General features: G+C 41.7%; 2 protein-coding genes across 5 annotated transcripts; one reads left to right on the top strand and one right to left on the bottom strand.

Moving 5' to 3' along the window:
• The first annotated feature begins 1,197 nt into the window (after positions 1-1,197).
• LOC146555385 (overexpressed in colon carcinoma 1 protein-like) lies at positions 1,198-9,249 on the top strand. Of its 3 annotated transcripts, none has more exons than XM_085251820.1 (6): positions 1,198-1,346; positions 3,519-3,543; positions 3,661-3,696; positions 3,875-3,951; positions 4,687-4,764; positions 6,406-9,249. In XM_085251820.1, exons 1-5 carry the CDS (start codon positions 1,277-1,279, stop codon positions 4,758-4,760), a joined length of 282 nt encoding a protein of 93 aa, XP_085107946.1. In that variant the 5' UTR covers positions 1,198-1,276; the 3' UTR covers positions 4,761-4,764; positions 6,406-9,249. The 3 variants fall into 3 exon arrangements, with proteins under 3 accessions (XP_085107946.1, XP_085107945.1, XP_085107944.1); XM_085251819.1 differs by having other exon boundaries at positions 6,312-9,249; XM_085251818.1 differs by lacking the exon at positions 4,687-4,764.
• Positions 9,250-10,327: 1,078 nt separating this feature from the next.
• On the bottom strand, positions 10,328-16,720 carry dclre1c (DNA cross-link repair 1C, PSO2 homolog (S. cerevisiae)). Of its 2 annotated transcripts, none has more exons than XM_085252558.1 (15): positions 16,210-16,720; positions 16,067-16,118; positions 15,664-15,748; positions 15,507-15,566; positions 15,325-15,380; positions 14,559-14,660; positions 14,320-14,392; positions 13,890-14,030; positions 13,410-13,511; positions 13,053-13,189; positions 12,915-12,969; positions 12,391-12,479; positions 12,131-12,228; positions 11,804-11,878; positions 10,328-11,571 (listed from the first exon to the last, which is right to left on the bottom strand). In XM_085252558.1, exons 1-15 carry the CDS (start codon positions 16,316-16,318, stop codon positions 10,949-10,951), a joined length of 1,857 nt encoding a protein of 618 aa, XP_085108684.1. In that variant the 5' UTR covers positions 16,319-16,720; the 3' UTR covers positions 10,328-10,948. The 2 variants fall into 2 exon arrangements, with proteins under 2 accessions (XP_085108684.1, XP_085108683.1); XM_085252557.1 differs by having other exon boundaries at positions 10,333-11,574; positions 16,210-16,719.
• Positions 16,721-18,897: the final 2,177 nt, after the last annotated feature.

The following is an 18,897-nucleotide window of genomic DNA, read 5'->3' as shown; positions in this document are numbered from 1 at the left end:
TTTGCAGACAAGCCCAAGAATGATGCATGACATCAGTTCGTGTATAAATAAAAGATCACATAAAAAATGTATGTGTCGGATGAAAGCCTGGTGGATGTAGCCAGCATGACGTCCTATTTGCAGCCTGAGCGTTAGCATTGATGGCGTCGGCCATGTTGAATTTTTAAGCAGAAGCCTTACAGACAGCGCTCAGCTGCAGCTGCACATTATTTTAAACAAAATCCAAAAAGATGCATTATAAAATAAATTTGCTCTCTGAACAGCTGTTATGAAGAGAACTGTCCACAGAGGTTAAAACAGTTTGTTTATTCTGCTGTAGCCCTCAAGTGGTCATTATAGGAACTGCAGCTTTGGCTTCATTTTGCAGGTCTGAAGGTTGTTTGTTTCAGACCTGCAGAGAAAGAGTGTTTTCATCAGTGAACATACAATAGAGCTTGTAATTCCAAATTATTCACCCTTAAGACATCCTTCCTTCCTTTAATTTTTAATTGTTCTGACCTGTTTCTCTGGTTCACTCTAATGCAGCCGCTGAAGGAGCGTGTCATCCTTGTTTTATTATAGTAGCAAAATCTTATCATCAAATCTTCCAAACTCGGCACGCTGAAACTTTTTGGTGAAGATGAAAAACTCTCAGCACGAGTCCAGAAGTCATTTTCCACTTCCTGCTGGAGACGGCGGGAACAATAAATTATTTCCTGAAAGTCACTTTGCTGTCGCCTGTAATTGAGGTGAGAGCAGCAACGAGGCTGGATGTGAGGTTAGAGTGTGGGTGGCATGACTCATTGTAGGTTTAAGCACAGAAGGAGCAGTGAGGAAGGAGGCTGGAGGCCAAGAACAATAATAAAAGTACTTCCGAACAGACTGCTTTCTTCTCGACAACAGCTGACGTCAAGAGCCAGACACCACAGATCCAACCTGCTCAGGGAACGCTAAACACTCTTCTGTCACCACTTTCCTCTAATCCTGTTTCAGCTCCATTTGAGCAGAAATGCACCAATTAAATCAATTCTAGCTGACTTTGATCTGCTTCCTCCAAAACTGCGCAGAGATTTTAAAGCACACACACTCTGAAACACACACTTGAAGTTCTACTCCCTCAGCAGCAGGGGTCAACACACTCTCCGTCTCTCCTCCCTCCCTCCCTCCCTTGCCATCATCTAATCCTCTCTATACTGGGAGCTTCAGCTGAGAGTAAGAGCGAGATAAGAGACTTTTTGTCCTCACTCTTCTCGCTCCATTTCTCCTCTCGCTACTGTTTTTTCCTTTTCTTTCTGAAATGGGATGTGGAAATTCCTCTCCAGCCAAACACATGACTAACAACAACAGCAGCAGCAACCGCAGCAGAGGTGAGGACACTGAAAAACTGAACATACTGTTAGTCATATGGAGCAGCTGGCAGGTTTAAGGTGTCTTATTTTGCTTTTAGAGTTACTAAAGGTGCTTTAGTAACTTTTTTATGTCCTGCAGGTGTTAGCGGTCCAGTCTGTAGAGTTTTTGACTTTGGAAGCTGTAGGAGGTGAAAGCAGAGTCCACGTCTGTCTGCTCAAAATCAATTAAAGTTTTCAGGGATTTCTGACACTCCTGGAAACGCTGGAAAGCAATTCATCTGTAAGGTTTCAGTTGCAGTTTGTGGTGTTTTGCTGTTTCAAAGTTCACTTGTGCTTTTACTTAACTATAATTAAAAGCAATCAGGATTGACTGATTGTACTTTTTTATTGTTATCATTTGGGTTGTTTCAAAATAATTTAGTGTGTGATTTTAGTCATTGTGCATGTCTTCAGGATGGTTTTGTGAGTAATTTTCTGTTAGTGTCTGTTTTTTTTTATTATTATTATTTGTTTTCGGTCTCTTTCTGCTGATTCGTCTCCCATGTTGGTTGTTTTTAAGCGTCATGTGAGTCACTATCTGATGGACTGATATGTCTTTATCACTTACCTTATTTTCCATTTCATTTTGGGTTGGGTTTTTTTTTTTTTCTTGTGCATTTTTTGAAACTCCTGGTTTGTTCTCTGAAGGGAGGCAGAATCATTTCCATTTGTTTATGTCTGTCTGGCTGTTTGTTAGAAGTCTAGCATCTGTGGTTTTCAAGATATTATGTTCAGGTTTTATCTGATGATCAATACCAATAACAGCTCGAGCTAATTTAATTTTGGTGAAAATCTAGTCGAGGTCACACCAGATGTACAAATCTGTAACAACTGTATATTACCCACAATTTTTCAAAGATCGTCTTCAAACTTCACAACATTATACGAGGTCTTGGAGAACTTGAGTAGTTAAGTTGGCTAAGGATTTGACCTTGATTGTTAGTGCCCAAGGTCAAAGTTGACCTTGAAAAAAAGAATTCAAGAAACAATATCGAGTAATGTATCATATTAAAGAGCATGGTGGGAGCCGTGCAACACACTTTTTCATTTTTTTAATAAGACATCCTATGATGTCATAGTGATGTCAAACTTTCACAGAGTCACACACTGCATGAATATAGATTAAAATCTCGAAGCCAGTTCTGCTCAGTCATCTGGGTAAAGATAATAAAAAATCTACCTTTTAAGTATATAGAGCGTCAAGGTCATAGGTCAATGGTCAGACATCAGTGTGGTTTTTAGAAAACAGGCTGATGTTGTCATGAAACAGTTATGATATAACCTTTGTGGGGTGGGTAGGTGGGGGTGGGTTGGTGTTGTCTTTGAACTAATTTGTCTCCCCCTGGTTGTTTTTTTTTTTTTTTTGTGATCTTGTTGTGTCTCCTTTTTGCTGTTGGGCATATTTGCTACTGATGCACATGTTATACAACAGTTTAATGTGAAATGCTTCACATTTTTATTCCCAATAAAATATTAGAATTATCTGAGGATTAAGTATGGGAACCTCATACCCTAAATTTTGAACATAAGAACATTGGAAAGGAAAAAATAAGGTAATGGGGAAGGGAACAAGGAAAGAAAGAAAGGAAACATGGAAGGACAGGAACAAGGAAGAAAAGGAAAAAGGAAGGAAACAAGGATTGCAAGAAGCAAATGAAGAAAAAGAAAAAAATAAAGGGAAGAAGGAAGGAAGGAAGGAAGGAAGGAAGGAAGGAAGGAAGGAAGGAAGGAAGGAAGGAAGGAAGGAAGAAAAGGACGGACGGAGAGAAATGAGAGGGAGAAACTTTTAATAATCAAGATTTAATGAGAAAAGTTTATAAAACACGACAGGAAGATGAATGTGTCAAAGTGTCAAAGATCATTTATCTGGTGAGGAAATTATTGGTGATTGTTGAGCTGTCACAGCTGTTTAAATCTGACTTTTGAAAAACAAATCATCAGTTTTTCCAATTTTACAAAGTTTTCACCACAAATACCCAAAGTAAAGTTTTCATGCCTGTCTACTTTCTCACTGTAGCTCTTTGCTCTAGATAAAACAAATACAGAATTTTCAGTGTGTGAAAATGTCAAAATTGTTTTTTTACAAAGTGATTTCAGTGAGCAGGAATGAATTTAACTCTCGATTGATCTCGTTTCTGTCACTGACTTCAGATCCTGCTGAGTTTTCATCAAAGCTGTGAGTAAAGTTTCAAACATATTTTCATCTTGAAACATGTCACTGTTGTTTGACCTTTCTCTCATGTTGTCTGTTAACGTAAATCAGCTGACTCTGTGTGTGTGTGTGTGTCGACAGATCAGTTGAGTCAGTGCCAGAAGATGACAAACGGAAGTCAGTCATTCATTTTTGATTATAAAATCTTTTTATCTCATTCATCACAGCCATCCAATATATGTCTAATGAGCTGATCTGTGCAGCTGACTCTCTCTCTCTCTCTCTGTGTGTGTATGTGTGTGTGTGTGTGTGTGTGTGTGTGTGTGTGTGTGTGTGTGTGTGTGTGTGAGATCAGGAACTATGGAGGTGTGTACGTGGGGTTGCCTACAGACCTGAGCAGCATACCCCAAGTCCAGATTGGCTCACTCAGAGGTAACACATCCACAGTATCAGCTGATAGCAATTTCATTTTTTTATACTTATACAGCACCATTTCACATCAGCAGTGATCTCCAGACACTTTCATAAGGGGTAGATTCTGCAACATCAGATTGAGAACTCCAATGATCTCACCCATGAGCAGCACCTGGTGAAAGTGAGGAGGAAGGACTCTTTTTAAACTGGATAAAATTCGTGTAGAGAACTCAGACTGTAGAACTAGTTTGTCTTTGCAGTTTAGCAACCTCAAGATATCCAGATCTAAGCTAATGTTTTCCCACGGGAATCTACTTTGGGACCTCTTTCATTTCCTATTTTTTGGATTTGAGTAAGGATGTTCAAGCAGAAAGACACCTCTAAGCTGATTCTCCCATTTATAGACATGTTTCATCTATCCCACAGCAATGTCACATTGCATTTCATTCATTTAAATTGGATTAACTTAAATGGTTTTCTACACCTGGACTTAGTTTCCAATGGTCTACAGCTGAAGTGCTTGCTAAATACAGTACTGTGCAAACGTTTTGAGCCACCCCTCATTTATTTGTTCTGATAGGAAAATGGCTGCAATTATTTATTTTATCGTCTGTATTCATTTCTGTATTCATTATTCCACCATACTCCAACACCAGTGGCTGATCACTGTTACACCTCTCTCCTGACCTCCTCTGTACATACTGATGACGATTAGAATCAAAACTTTCTGATTTGGGTTCATCTCTCCATCAGGTCTTAAATGGTTTCACGTAGTCCTACACCTCTACAGTTTATTCTTCTGGTTTAAGGACAAACTGCACTTCTGATGAGGTATGCAAGTCTTCAGCTATCAGTTCTTTGGGAATCACCTAGTTGGTGTAAAAATATTATTTTATGTCTGTTAAATTGTGTTATCTTTGGCATTTTTTGTAAACTGAACTAAATAAATGAAAATGAATGTGTCTCTGTAACAGGCTGCTAGTAACGAGGTGTCTAAAGATTGGTTTCTTGCTAAGTTGTCTCATGAGTTAGGTGGCTTTTTATGCTTAAATGATTAATAGGTCAGATTTCAGAGGCTTAACAAACAAAACAATTCCTCTGAAAATGTCCATGTACAAGAAGTGGACTGAAAATGAGGAAAAAAGAAGCCAATGTCCAAAGAAAAATTTTGAAAGAATTTTTCGCAGAAAACCTGGAGAACTACTGGTAAAGGGCACCTTCCAAGTCTGACTGCTTGGAAGGAATATATAAAGAAATGAGTGGTGGCTCAAGACTTTTGAACAGAACATAATGGAAGCTGTTTCAAAACCAGGCGTGTTCAAATCCAATAAACTGTGACATACAGGTGATCTAAACCAATTGAATATAATGACATAAATGATTACCAGACTAAGTCTGACCTCCTTTGACCTTGTATGAGTTTCTATGCTCTGCGTCCTGGTTTGTTTGCTGTGGGGTTATGATGGAGCTATTGTTCTGTTTTGAGTAGGAGCAAAGAAAATGAGTGCAATGCAAAGTCTGAACACATAAACAAGGAGGAACCACAGTGCCATAAACCTAATGTCTCTGCCCACATTATATCCCAAATATGATCAGAACTCATGACAAGTAAACAAGCACATCCTCAATTTCCTGTTGGATCTTCAGGGTCACGAGAGCCTGGGAGAGAGAGAACTCTGGGCACGCTGTGTGTTCGTTAGCGTTTTATTATTAATGTGTGTGTCTGTGTGTGTGTGTGTGCGATGTCAGCTCCGTATTATATAATGTAGTGATGCTACGAGTGCATTTAACATATTGGCCAAAAAGGCTAAAATGACCAAAGAAAAAGTGGGAAACGGCTAAACATGAGAAGTTTTTGGATAAAGTTTGTGTTTTTTTCCATTGTCTAAGCACTGCTTCCAACCAAGAGTGATACCATATATGCCCCATAGCTGCAGAAAAGTCTAACATTGTTATCTTTTTACAAAAAAAACAGCTGAACATCAGAGGTTTTTGGACCAATTTTGTGTTCTCCATTCTTTAAGCACCGGTTTGAGCACCGTTTAAGCACCGGCACCGTTTCAAAAGTACCGGTTTGGCACCGGTATCGGATAAAACCTAAACAATACCCATCCCTAATATATAAAATATAGAAAAACTGTTTTTTATACTTTATACTGTATGTGTAAGGTATAAAAATAAAATGACACCAGTAAAGACCTGAAAAGTATGGAAAAACACACTTTGAAATATAAAGACATGGCAAACAGACTAAAATAAGAAAGAAAATACCAGTAATGACCTTTAGGTCACACTGACATCCAAACTAAGAGCTCTGTATAGATTGAATGCTGCCCATCGAAGCCTATTTCAGTCTGTGCTTCTCTGTGAACTGATAGGTACAGAGGAAGAATGACACAGTGTGAGAGAGTTTGTCGAGTGAGGAAAAAGAAACCCTGCAGGCGTTCATCAGCTCCTCTGTGTTGTCATCAGGAACCCACCGAGTCTCCACTGAGCAGCAGCAGCACCCAGCAGAGCCAATTTCATCTCTCAGCGTCCCCTCAGAGGCTTGAATGGGATCAACGCCACCTGATTCAGCTGACTGCGGCGACCCTGACAAACTGGTTAGAGAGTCCGGACGTAGATTTGGACCTGGACATTCAAATTGGTCACAGTTTGCTGCTCAGGCGACGTAACGCTGCAGGCTTTTTATTCCAGGCAGATGCACCAGTGGGAGCTCAGCATTTGGCCTCATTGGAGTGATTGGTAGCTGTCATCTGTCCCTATTACTTTTGTTCAGTTTTTGTGAATATTATGGCATAGCTCCTCTTGTCATTGAAAAATTAAGTCATTAGGTATGCTTTATATGTTTTTGTATTGTCAGCCAATGGCTTCAAGATTTTTGAATGATTCACGTGAGATTAAACTGCTCACAGAACACGATATGCAGCTTACAGCTCAGTCACATTAGAGGAAAAAGGATGGCAACCTTCTGGCAGATAGGGAAATTTGTTAGTTGAATTGTTTGTTGCAAACTAAAAGACTACCCATAAGTTAAGCATACAACACTCTCAACCTCTGGGCAATTACATTTGATCCCAATGCAATTGCACAGGTAGCCTTGTGGGATGGAACCTGTCGGCAAACATCTTGATGTATGCTCAATCATCCAGATAAGTAAATCCCCAAAAGTTGATTCTGTTTTTCTGGATGTAGCGTTTTCAGTGGGAGAAACTTTTCATTACCCATCCAAGTGAGTTCTTCAGTCTCAGCTGACTGCAGGTTTCCCCAACCTTATAAACAGTATGGTACTCATGGCCATTGATCAGTGGTCTTCAATCGTGATTTTTGATCAGTGGTTGTTGTCATGAGAATTTGCATATTAATGATTAACGAACTGACCTCACAGCCCATTGTTACTTCAGTGGTGCTAGTTTCAGTCATTATGCAAATGTATTGTCTATAAGGTTGGAGAAACCTGCAGTCAGTCACTTGGATGAGTGACGAAACGTTTCTCCCACTGAAAACGCTACGTCCAGATGAACAGAATCAACTTTTGGCGACTGTCTACAAACAGTTGCAGTTTGACTCAGACTGTCTGCAGTTGCTCTTGGATTGATTGGCGAAGGTTTGCAAATAATTTGACCGATTGCCAATACAATGCTATCATTCAGTCATTTTGCACCACTTAGTGCAATTCATCTGCAATGCATCTCAAAGCAGCACAGGACTCAGCTGGTTGCAGAATGGTTATGTTCCTAATACCAGGTTGCTCAGCGCCTGTTTCATTCTGCTGTTAAATTGCCGTCCTGCAGCAACTACGTCACTATTTGTGGAAGATTTTCTGTTTGAAGTCTATGAAGTGCCTATGTGGCAACAGATTTTTAATGCTTCACTACAGTTAACTGCCTTATCAGCACAGACTGCATGTAATTGGCAACTTCAGCCCATCTTATTTTCATGATTTCATTTTAAAGTTCACTGCACACGGCCACAGTAATGCTGGCCTTGCTGTGGACTCCAACCAAACTTTGGCATACTATGACGTAAATGTTGCCTTCTCCAGTTGTTGTAACCACAGATGTAAACTATAAAGAATGGGCGTGGCTCCCCAGGAACAAGAAGTGGAATATACCTGCATTCTTTCTTATGGCCAGCAGGGGGCAACCCATCTTGTAGGGGAAAATGAAGTTTAGGGGAAATTGCTCCACTTCACACTTCCTTTATGACCTGCTGATGATTTTATGGTCTCAGGTGCAAACCTAAAGTTTGACTGAATAAAACATGATGCTCATTTTATATAGGTTTTGATCCGCTTGGGGTAAAAATGGTGCAGTCTACGACCTGTGAGTAAGAAGTTGCTGTCTATCTTACATGAATAATACCTTAGTTACCTAAAAACCATACTATACAAGTTCAAGGAAATTCCCTGGAATTTATACGCCTCCTCAGAGTATTCACACATAAATGAAACTGAGCAGGAAACCTGCCGTCATCCAGCTTCAGTGGTGCCGGTGTTGTGCCAAAAAATGATTGCCTGCCAAAAACTGATTTCCAATGTTTGCGTGTTTTTTTGTTGTTTTTTTTTTTATGTGTAATATCGTTATGTATGTTGCTAAATAGACTTTGGTGAACAGGTATTACAAAGGGGTTATATATAAAATTTAAAAAAATTACCTGTTTCTCAAGTATCTTTGTGACTGTGTTACTGCACTTACATTATAATCAATCAGCTCCCTTTTGTCCACTTAAAATATATTTACAGAACTATTTTCACATTTGTTGCAATTTCAGCTGTCCTCTTGGCCAGATTACTCTTAAAAGAGACATTTTTAAAGTCAACAATATTTTTTTAACTGCATACATAAAGGATACATAAAAGTCACTGCCAAAAAGTGATTGCGGCTTCTACCTTGTTACAGGAATGTTGTTTGTTGCTCAAGATAATGTGATATCATTCATGAGGGATACATTTGACATATGTTTCACATATTATACACCAACAAGTTATTTATAGCAGTTTAAATACAAGCAATCAGTTTTTGGCAAATACCGGAAATCAGTTTTTGGCACAACACCGGCTCTCTCCTTCTCCTCAAAGTTTCAGTGGACGACATCTTGATCCACATTCGGCAGTTATTATTTTGATTTTCTAATGCAGCTCTTCCAGCTTCTAAAATGTGAAAATCTGCCACAAATCTTTGATGTTGGGCAAAGTGTGGTGGTAGTGGTGATGAAAATTTTTCTAGCATTCACTGTAAACCTTATGAACTGCATTCTTTTATGGTGTTAATTACCTTTGAGTTTTAGATCAACTGTAAAAAGCTTTTTTGTTTCTGTCTGTAAATAAATCAGACGACCATGTGTCTAAAGCCATCAGGAGAAAACCAGCAGTTAAGTTCACTTTTAACCCTCCGTGTTATATGTTGGAAGCACGATACAGACAATAACTGTCCGACTGTCGCTCTGACAGTCGATAATTATTTTTTCTGAGTTCCAAGTAGATTTTATGAAGCATGTAATTTTCGAAGGACAAAAGCTTCAGGTAAGTTGGTTCCTTTCCTTTATTTCCACTGTGACTTCTGGAGAAACAGAGGAAAACTCCAGGGCTGGAAAGATAAGGGAGTTAATCTGATCCATGTATGTGTTTGGACCATGGAAAGAAGCCAGAGTACTTGGAGATATCCATCCAGATAATAGGTGGAGCACAACTCCACACATCAGGACAAAGGCTGGATTCAAACTCCAGCAGCGGTACTCAGCACTGTGCAAAAGTGCTGAAACGTAGAAAAAAAAGCACTTGAACACACTGAGTGAATAAGGCTGGTAGCAAAAAAGTCCTTTGAGTGAGAGTCCTCACTTGGTTACCTGCTAAATTAGCCTAGAAACTAGAATCATTGGTCAGACAGTTGCATTAAAAATCCTTCAACAGCACCAACAAGGTGCAGACGTCCAGTTCTGGGACTTCAGTAAGCTGAAGTGAAGCTGAGCAGATAGCTAGCAGCTGTTTCACATGCAGCTGGAAAAACCTGGTTTAAAGCTAAATGATTCCAACTCAGTTTCTATAGAGTAAAGATTTGCTTTATTATTGTTATACAGAATATATTTGTAGTTTTGGAATTTTTGATGATGTCATCATGGATAGTGATTCAGTTTGAGCTGCAGTGTATTACACAACCACAGCTTTGGTCGAGCAGTTCTTCCACTTATTTTAGGAATTATTGGGGGAAAAAACTCGCAATGTCTGGCATTCTTACTGCTTTTTCCCATCAAACACAACATTTGCCTCTGTCAGTGCGCCCCAGGGTGGCTGTGGTTACAATGTAGCTTGCCATCACCGGTGTGTGAATGTGTGTGTGAATGGGTGGATGACTGGATGTGTAAAGCGCTTTGGAGTCTTTAGGGACGAGTAAAGTGCTATATAAATACAGGCCATTTACCATTTTGATTTGAATAATCAGCCATAACACCTGAGTTAAAAATAAATATTTTATTTGTTTCTGGAACAAAACTTTAGCTTTAATGCAAACATTCCCCTCCTGTTGTCAGCAGCTGAAGCAGAACAAACCACAAACTGCCAGCAGAGAGGGAACGAGTGTCAGCTGTGACCTGCACAGGTGCAAGAATCCACCAATAGGCTTAAAGTGCGCAGGAACGAGTGTGTGGTTTAACAAACTGAAGTCTGTGGGGTTTGGAGGCCAACACTGACGCTGGAGGAGAGGACGTTTCAGCTCAGCCTGCAGAAGGAATGTGACAGCTTAAGGGTCTAAGTGAGAACGACAGGTCTGAAGAAAATTACGTTAAAGTTTGGTCTATTTATGCTCTCTAATTAGGCTGAGAAACTCTTCATGCTGGAAGCAGGTACTGAATGCATGTTAACCTCTCCTCCTGCCCCAGTGTGCTAGTGGGGGATCTCAGAGCTGGAGGTTCGTCACTAAAACGGAGGTAGCTGTGTGGTTTGCTTGTTTTGGCCTCGTCCGGCTGCTTTTTAAGGCTTTACTTTTCTAGTTTGCACAGTCTTTTTAGGAGCTCCCCATTAATGTTCGGTCCTGTAGTCCAGAGCCCTGATGTCCTCTCCTGCAGCCAGCTTCCTGTACAACTGAGACAGCTCATCACGCCGCGGCACCTTCAACTCCGGCGTGCAGGGAATATCAAAGTCTGACGACTGCTGAGACTCCGATTGGATAATTCCATCATCCCCCTCCTCCCTCTGCTTCTGCCCATCCAGCTCTGGTTGGATGATCAGGGTGTCGGGTAAACACGAGTCCATGTTCTGAGAGGAATGATTGGACTGCGAGCCGGACAGTGTCAGGCTGAAGCCATCGGGGGCAGTTTCTTCGTCGCTGAACAGATCGGGTGTCTGCGAGCCCGTCATCTCAGAGCAGCAGGACTGTGGTTGGCTCCTGAGGCTGTTCTGGCTGTCGGTCAGAGTCTCGGTGGTGAAGAAGTCCTCCCACCTCGGAGGCTGAGATGAAATGTCCTCCGGCTGTCCGGCTCCAACCTTTTCCTCGTCACCTTGCTGCTCCTCCTCCTCCTCCTCCTCGCCGTTGGACTCAGTGCAGTCGACGTAGTTATGAGCAGCAGGCTGGGCATCGGTAATGGTCAGCGGTAAAGACTCCTCCACACACACAGGGAGTGCTGTTGTTTCGAGAGTTCCCTCTACTTATAGAACAAAAGAAACAAAATCAAACAAACAGTAACAGTGAAGTACTCAGGGCAAAAAAATACTGCAACATGACATCACTTCCTGTCGTGACATTCATATCCTACAGCGCTCAGGAAAATTAAAGGGCCTACTCGATCATCTCAGCTGAACTTCCTCAGACTCCGTGAATCCATTTCAGCTGCTTTGGTGCAAATCAAAGTGACAGCAAGTAACTTGCAGACTTACCTTTTTGTACTCCCAACTTCTTCCTCACTGGTGCCACATCGAGCCCATCAAACAGCTCATCATCGCTCTCTGAGTCTGAACACACAAACACACATCAGCCTTGTTTTAATGACTGGTCTATCTTATTGAAGCAACACAACACATTCCTGCCTGTTGTTCAAACGCTTATAAAAGCGTCGCCTCCTGTGTTTGTGTGAAGAAGCTGAATGAAGGGCAACGCGTGAGAGGCAAACACGGGGCCAAGCAGTGATCTGTAAACAAGCGTGTGGCGGCAGGCCCGCGTGCTGTTATGGAGAGCACCTGTCATTACGAGTGCGTTTGTGTTACCACAAGTAGGTCGCTGCACCCTGCTGCGTTTGAGGACTCCCAGAGGTTTGTAAACAAACGCCGCCTCATCAGACTGCTTCCTGCACATCAGCTTCAACCTGATCAGACATGCAGAAATGGCGTCGTGTTAAACTGTTAGATTGTTGAATAAAGACAGCAGTAAAACCTTTTAAAGTTACCACAAGTTACATTTGATTATAAATCAAGTAAAAGTAAGTTTAGACTTTTACATTTGTACAATTAAAATGAAGTTGACTCACATCTGTGTGACTTCAGTCAGTGTTCGACCAATGGGGATGACACTGGGGTAGATGTTCACCGGCTGGAGGTATGACAGGAAGTCCTTAATCTGAAAATCAGGAGAAGCATAGCAACAGAAACAACATGAAGTCCTTTTAAAGTGGACTACTCTTCCAGCTTTGACTCTGATACAGCAGCTTTGCATGATTCACAGTTCAAAATAATTCTTACTGATATCATAGTAGTTCTTAGTGCAGTCTTCTTCTGATTGGCTGCCCCTCATAAACAAAAGGTTTGAACAGCAAATGGGTGGGGCTTTGGTTTCATTGTCCAAACAGAAATGAACATGGCCTCAAACATCAGCACTGATGCGACACAAGTATATATCTACTCATCATGGGCAAGGAATATTGAGATAATTTTGGGTTTTTAATTCTCCGAACTGTTTTCCGAACCAGAATGGAGTGATTGTTTAGCACACATCTTTAATGACTTCAAACAAGAAGGTCCAAATACAATACTGTGTGAGTGGAAGTGCGTTTACCTCGGAGTAGGAGGAGTGGAAGCTGAAACAGGCTCGGTATGAACTGCCTCCTGTCCTGCATAAACACACAAAAATACATTTGGAGCACAAAACCAGACTTTATTTCTAGTGAGTGCATGACGCTGGAGCTGTTCTTACTTTATTATGACGCTGGTCTTCTTGGTTCTTTCTCCAAACCACATCGTGGACGGTTTGATGCTGATGATGCGAAGAGGCGTCCCATCAGCAGCCGTGCATCCACACGGCAGCCGATTTCCTTGGAAAAACTCTTCATCCTACAAACAAAAATCCCAGATAAAAACGTAGTGTCGCAGGAACAGAAAGAATGAAAGAAGAAAAGATTTAGGTTTTGTATCAGAAGTGGAAATGGTTCATTATCATAAACGCAGAACTACCACAAAGTTGTTTTTCAGAAATATTGAGGTTCAGGAAAACAAATCTAAACTTCTGAAGTAAAGGAACCACGAATTTGTTTGTGAGAGACTAAAACGGGACCTTTGGGTGTCGACAAGCGTGTATCTGAGTCCTGCGGTCGGTTGTCACGTAGCTTAGGATCTCCGGCATCTTCTTGAACATCGCCAGAGTGTTGACGTGGATCTGCAGGAAAAACAGTGGACTTCATGTTACAGTGATGATTATGAGGTTAATATTTCCATCCATGCATCAGTTTCTCCCCATATTTGATGTCTGTGGTTTACCAGCTACTGAAGTTTTACCCACCATGCCTCTAAACTTTTCATTAATAAATACTCAATGTAGCTTCCATAAGTGTGTTTTAACATGTTTTATTTTATTTTATCTTATTTTTTATTTTACTTTGCTTATGCTATTTGTATATGTACAGCACTTTGTGAACCCTTGTTTTATGTGAAAGTGCTTTATAAATAACGCTGGTATGGTATGGTATGGTATGGTATGGTATGGTATGGTATGGTATGGTATGGTGATGAAGGAAAGAAGGCTGACAAAAGAGACCTGTGTGTTGAACTCCTCTCCCAGGTTGATAAACAGGTACTCGTATCCATACGCAGCTTTACAGTTGAGCCACACAACGTGATGAGGACTCTGACTGATCCAGTTTCCAACCAACTCAGAGATTCCGGATAAACAGACCTCCTACGAACAAACAAACGAACACACCCACACACACACACACAGGCTCAAATACCGATTAAAATCATAGAAAACTGACTGCTTCTAATTCATCATAATCATCCTGAGTTATAACACAAGTTATAACAAACAAGATTTTTTAATGGAGGAAATGTCAGTGAGGTTATGACTTATTTACAATAAAAGGTTCATGTACTAAATATTAAGTTTGAGCGAGGTGTACTTAATGAACTGGCACCTGTCCCTGTGTGTTAACTGTATATCTCAGCAGTGACTGAAAACCAGCACGTACCCGCGATGGGATCTGGTAGAAGCGCGGGTCATAGAAGGTGGAGTCCAGATAGATGCTCTGAATGTCTTTGACCCTGTGAAGCGCGACACAGCGGCGTGAACTTAGTGCTCCAAAACAATCCGCATCTGAAGCTTACGTGAGCTGTCCAATCACAGCTCAAGAAGAAAACGCATTCCAGACACAGCGAATCAGAGAAACTCAGGATGAAACGAGGATGATGGCGATGTTTGGTGACTGACCTGCTGCCCGAGTGTAGGTGCTCCATTCTGGACACGTCTCCGACAGGCAACCTGAAGTCTCCTGTATACAACACGTTTCCATGGGAACCCTCAAACAGGAACCTGCGATACAAACAAACTACCAATTTGTTTGGTCTCCGATTTTCTCACCTGATCATGTGACCCCTTTAAAGTGTACACAGAACGCATTTTTGAATTCCTCGAAGTCACAGATGTTAAAGAGTGAAGTTTATTTAGCCGATTATGGAAAAATTAACAAAAACGGGAGCTTCAGACTGAGCAGGTGGGAGGGGAGGTGAAACTGAATTGTTTGTAGAAGAGATGTGTTTAAGTTCTCCTGGGTCTCCTGGTGTTTGTTATACTCTGTAACAAACCCACAAGGTTACATACTTTCTCTGTCAGTGCGCCCCAGGGTGGCTGTGGCTACAATGTAGCTTGCCATCACCAGTGTGTGAGTGTGTGTGTGAATGGGTGGATGACTGGTTGTGTAAAGCGCTTTGGGGTCCTTAGGGACTAGTAAAGCGCTATACAAATACAGGCCATTTACCATTTGACCCTGAAGTCACCTTATATCATATATTTCCTGACCAGCTGTAACAAAACCTCAATAAGTAAAAGATCAGAAGATCTAAACAATAGATTTCTCTGTGTGAGTTGTGTTCTGAGTTGTGATTAAAGTTTTGGGTGTTTTGTAAAGGATCCGCATGAAGCTTGGGAAAAGTGAAATCCTCCAAACATACAAATGTTGGTGGAAAATTAAACTCACATGACGGAGCCGGGACAGTGACCTGCTGGAAGCAACGTCACCACGACCTCTTCTTTCTGTCAGGGTTAAAAACAACAAACTCACACATATGGATGACAGGTTGCATCTACAGCTACATGTCTGACTTTTAGTAGTTTCAAATTCGACACAGAGCCAGACTCAAACCGATGAGCACCCAGTACCTCTCCTGATGCTTCGTCCACGAGAGAAATCTGAGTCGGGCTCTCGAGCTCAAGAGGAACCTGAACAGATGATTTAACAGGAGAGATAACTCACGTTATATATCTTCTGTTTAAATATTTAAAAAACAATCTGATAAAAGCAGAGATGTGTACTCACGATGTATTCCTCCCAAAAAGCGTACTTTGGATTGTTCAGCAGCAGCTCTTTGGTTACAAAGGAGCAGTAAAGCCTCACAGTGCGACTGCAAACAACAAATTTATATTCAGCCCTGAGTTACACGCTCATTAAAGCAGTGTTAGGTTTTAATTTCACAGCAGGAACAATTCATCTTTCCGATCAACCATGGGGCTGCTTGATGCCCATAACGCCCACAACAAGCAGCTGAACTGCACCCTGTGTGACATAGTAACGTTTCACAGTAAGTTTAAAAGATGGTAAATTAGTGCAGAAAGGTCACAATTGTAATTCTTCACCCGAAGTCTGAGACAAATCTCAACTTTGACTCAAATATCTGAGCATCACTGGATTAAATATCAGTTTAACAGCACCCAGGCTTCACCTGAACTGCAGCTTCCTCTTCAGCAGAGGTCCTTTCAGCCCTTTCATGTGATCTGTTCAGTGAAACAGAGAGGACACCCGCCATCAGGAGGCCACACATGTAATATGTACCGTTTCTAACAACTGTGCAGGTGCCAGGCTCACCTTTGTGACAGTGGGAGAGGAAATATGCCCGGGCATGTAGGTTCTCCCTGTCGAACCGGTCCAGAGAGATGGTGGGGTACTCCTTCATCCGACCCGCAAACGAACTCATCTTCACTGCGACTATTTTATTTCAGTTTCCTGTTAATTGTTCATGCGTACTTAACTTAACGAAACCAACATATTTTTATTCCCAATACCGGTTTGTTTGTTTGTCCCGCCCACGGAACTGAGCTCCCCTTCTTCGCTTTATTTTTAAGACCATTTAGCCAGTACTACCGCCACCCAGTGTCAACTCGAAGTCCTATATTCCTGTCGAGCTAGCGAACTCTTATCCTCTGGTATTTCATCAGAGTGAGTTTAAGATGTTCCAGTTTCTCATTTAACATTAATATAATTTTTCAGCCACCATCCCAGACTCTCTTTTCTTAATATTATTATCACCAGTGAGATGGCATGTCGTTTGTGGCCATCTAATGAAACTTTGTGACCGCTGCCCTCCAACGTAGAAGAAGAAAATTCATGGTTACCAGGTAACCAACAAGCGCAGGGTCCGTCCAAAAGTCGTCTACAGATCTTTTACTTCAAATAAAACGTTTTGGTATCTGTCGCGCGTCTGTTGGCAGAACTCCATTTAAAAAAGCCAAATTATAACATTTTTCTAAATGCAAATGAATTATATATTGTTATTTACTTGTTGTTGTTTTTTGTCTCGATCTTTCAGCATGGCTTACATATGGACATGACGTTTTTTCTCAGAATTCTCAGAATCAGAATCAGAATCAGAAAGGGGTTTATTGCCAAATGTTGAGCAGGTTTACAACATTAGGAAATTGCTGCGGTGCTTCAGTGCAAACATAGTGTCATAAATAGCACTTAAATAGACATGAAAAAATAAAAGTAGGGATAAGAATTAAAAGTGCTACGTAGAAAGATATATACATAAGTGCAGGTGGTGATCAGTGCCAATCATGGAATGATGCAGTGAACACAGTGTAGGGTCATGTGTTAGTGGCGGGTACAGTCATATGGTTATTGTTCATGTGTCCAACAGCAGAGGGGAAGAAACTGTTCTTATGGCGAGAGGTTCTGGTGCGAATGGACCGGAGCCTCCTGCCTGAGGGGAGCAGGTCAAACAGACTGTGTCCAGGGTGAGAAGGGTCAGCTGAGATCCGAGCTGCACGCCGCAATGTCCTGGAGGTGTACAGGTCCTGCAAAGATGGGAGTCTGCAGCCAATCACCTTCTCAGCAGAGCGCACAACACGCTGCAGTCTCTGTTTGTCCCTGATAGTGGCTCCAGCGTACCACACGGTGATGGAGGAGGTGAGGATGGACTCGATGATTGCAGTGTAGAACTGCATCATCGTCCGTGTTGGCAGGTTGAATTTCTTCAGCTGCCTCAGGAAGTACATCCTCTGCTGGGCTTTCTTAATGACGGAGGTGATGGTGGGCTCCCACTTCAGGTCCTGGGTGATGGTGGTACCCAGGAAGCGGAACGAGTCCACAGAGGTGATGGGGGTGTCAGTCAGGATGATGGGGGGGAGTGGGGCTGTGTGCTTCCTGAAGTCCACAATAATCTCCACTGTCTTCTGGGCATTCAGCACCAGGTTGTTGTGGCTGCACCAGGACACCAGACGTTCAACCTCCCTCCTGTAGGCAGACTCGTCCCCGTCCGAGATGAGTCCAATAACGGTGGTGTCATCTGCAAACTTGATTAGCTTGACAGACTGGTGGGTGGAGGTGCAGCAGTTGGTGTACAGGGAGAAGAGCAGAGGAGAAAGAACACAGCCCTGAGGGGAGCCGGTGCTGATGGTCCGGGAGTCCGAGACATTCTTTCCCAGCCTCACATGCTGCTTCCTGTCCGTCAGGAAGTCAGTGATCCACCGGCAGATGGGATCAGGCACATTCATCTGGGAAAGCTTGTCTCGGAGATGGTCTGGAAGGATGGTGTTGAAGGCAGAGCTGAAGTCCACAAACAGGATCCTGGCGTAGGTTCCTGGGGAGTCCAGATGCTGCAGGAACAAAACAATATGGCCACTTTTTTCCCCGGTGGCCTAATCCTCTTCCGTACTTACATGTAATACAAAAAGAAAAATGTAATAGTTTGGGGGGCTATCCCAGCTACGACCGAGAGGCAAAGGGTTTTAAATTATTTAAAATATTTTTAAAATAAAATGGAGCTTTTGGGATTATTTCAATGCCGATTACCGGAGGAACAGAATGATACCTTTAACATCTTCTGCAGTATCTAAGGAGCTACTTTTTAATAAAATCTAAAAAGAACTAAAATGATATTTAACCACTTTGTTAAGCCGATACCAGTTTTCAAGAAAGTCCAACAGAATATTTTTTATAGCATTAGTATATACATACATACACACTTACATAAATAATACAAACTTAAATTTACAAAATACAGTATTTAAAATCCTGCTTGTAGGTATTAAATCGACATGACTTACTTCCAGCAAAATCCGATAACTAGCGGGGAGATCTGTTTGTATGGGCTTAAAACCTGGGCCCTTGTGCTTTTGTTTACATCAGGCTGGAGCCTTACTGTGACCTGTCGTGTTCACTGATAACTGAGCCAAAGTCCATGTGCAGAGCGGAAGGACGCTGACTGCAAATCTGGAAAAACGGAGCACCAAAGAATACAGATCAGATATTTTAGTAATTCAATCATATATATAT

The sequence above is a fragment of the Mchenga conophoros genome, linkage group LG17, assembly GCF_057382185.1.
Source record: "Mchenga conophoros isolate Kocher_MC1m ecotype Shallow Benthic linkage group LG17, M_conophoros_male_GT1.1, whole genome shotgun sequence".
Classification (NCBI taxonomy): domain Eukaryota; kingdom Metazoa; phylum Chordata; class Actinopteri; order Cichliformes; family Cichlidae; genus Mchenga; species Mchenga conophoros.
The sequence above is the reverse complement of the archived record's forward strand: the minus strand, read 5'-3'. Positions and strand labels throughout refer to the sequence as shown.

What these genes read in the sequence shown, in the direction of transcription:
- LOC146555385 (XM_085251818.1), top strand. Translation starts at nt 1,277, where the DNA reads ATGGGATGTGGAAATTCCTCTCCAGCCAAACACATGACTAACAACAAC. An exon ending in CCAGAAGATGACAAACGGAA is followed by an intron (nt 3,697 to 3,874) that starts GTCAGTCATTCA and finishes GTGTGAGATCAG; the next exon opens with GAACTATGGAGGTGTGTACG. An exon ending in CCAGATTGGCTCACTCAGAG is followed by an intron (nt 3,952 to 6,405) that starts GTAACACATCCA and finishes TGTTGTCATCAG; the next exon opens with GAACCCACCGAGTCTCCACT.
- dclre1c (XM_085252557.1), bottom strand. Translation starts at nt 16,318, where the DNA reads ATGAGTTCGTTTGCGGGTCGGATGAAGGAGTACCCCACCATCTCTCTG. An exon ending in CCTCTCCCACTGTCACAAAG is followed by an intron (nt 16,119 to 16,209) that starts GTGAGCCTGGCA and finishes TTCACTGAACAG; the next exon opens with ATCACATGAAAGGGCTGAAA. An exon ending in TCTACCAGATCCCATCGCGG is followed by an intron (nt 14,031 to 14,319) that starts GTACGTGCTGGT and finishes GTTTGTTCGTAG; the next exon opens with GAGGTCTGTTTATCCGGAAT.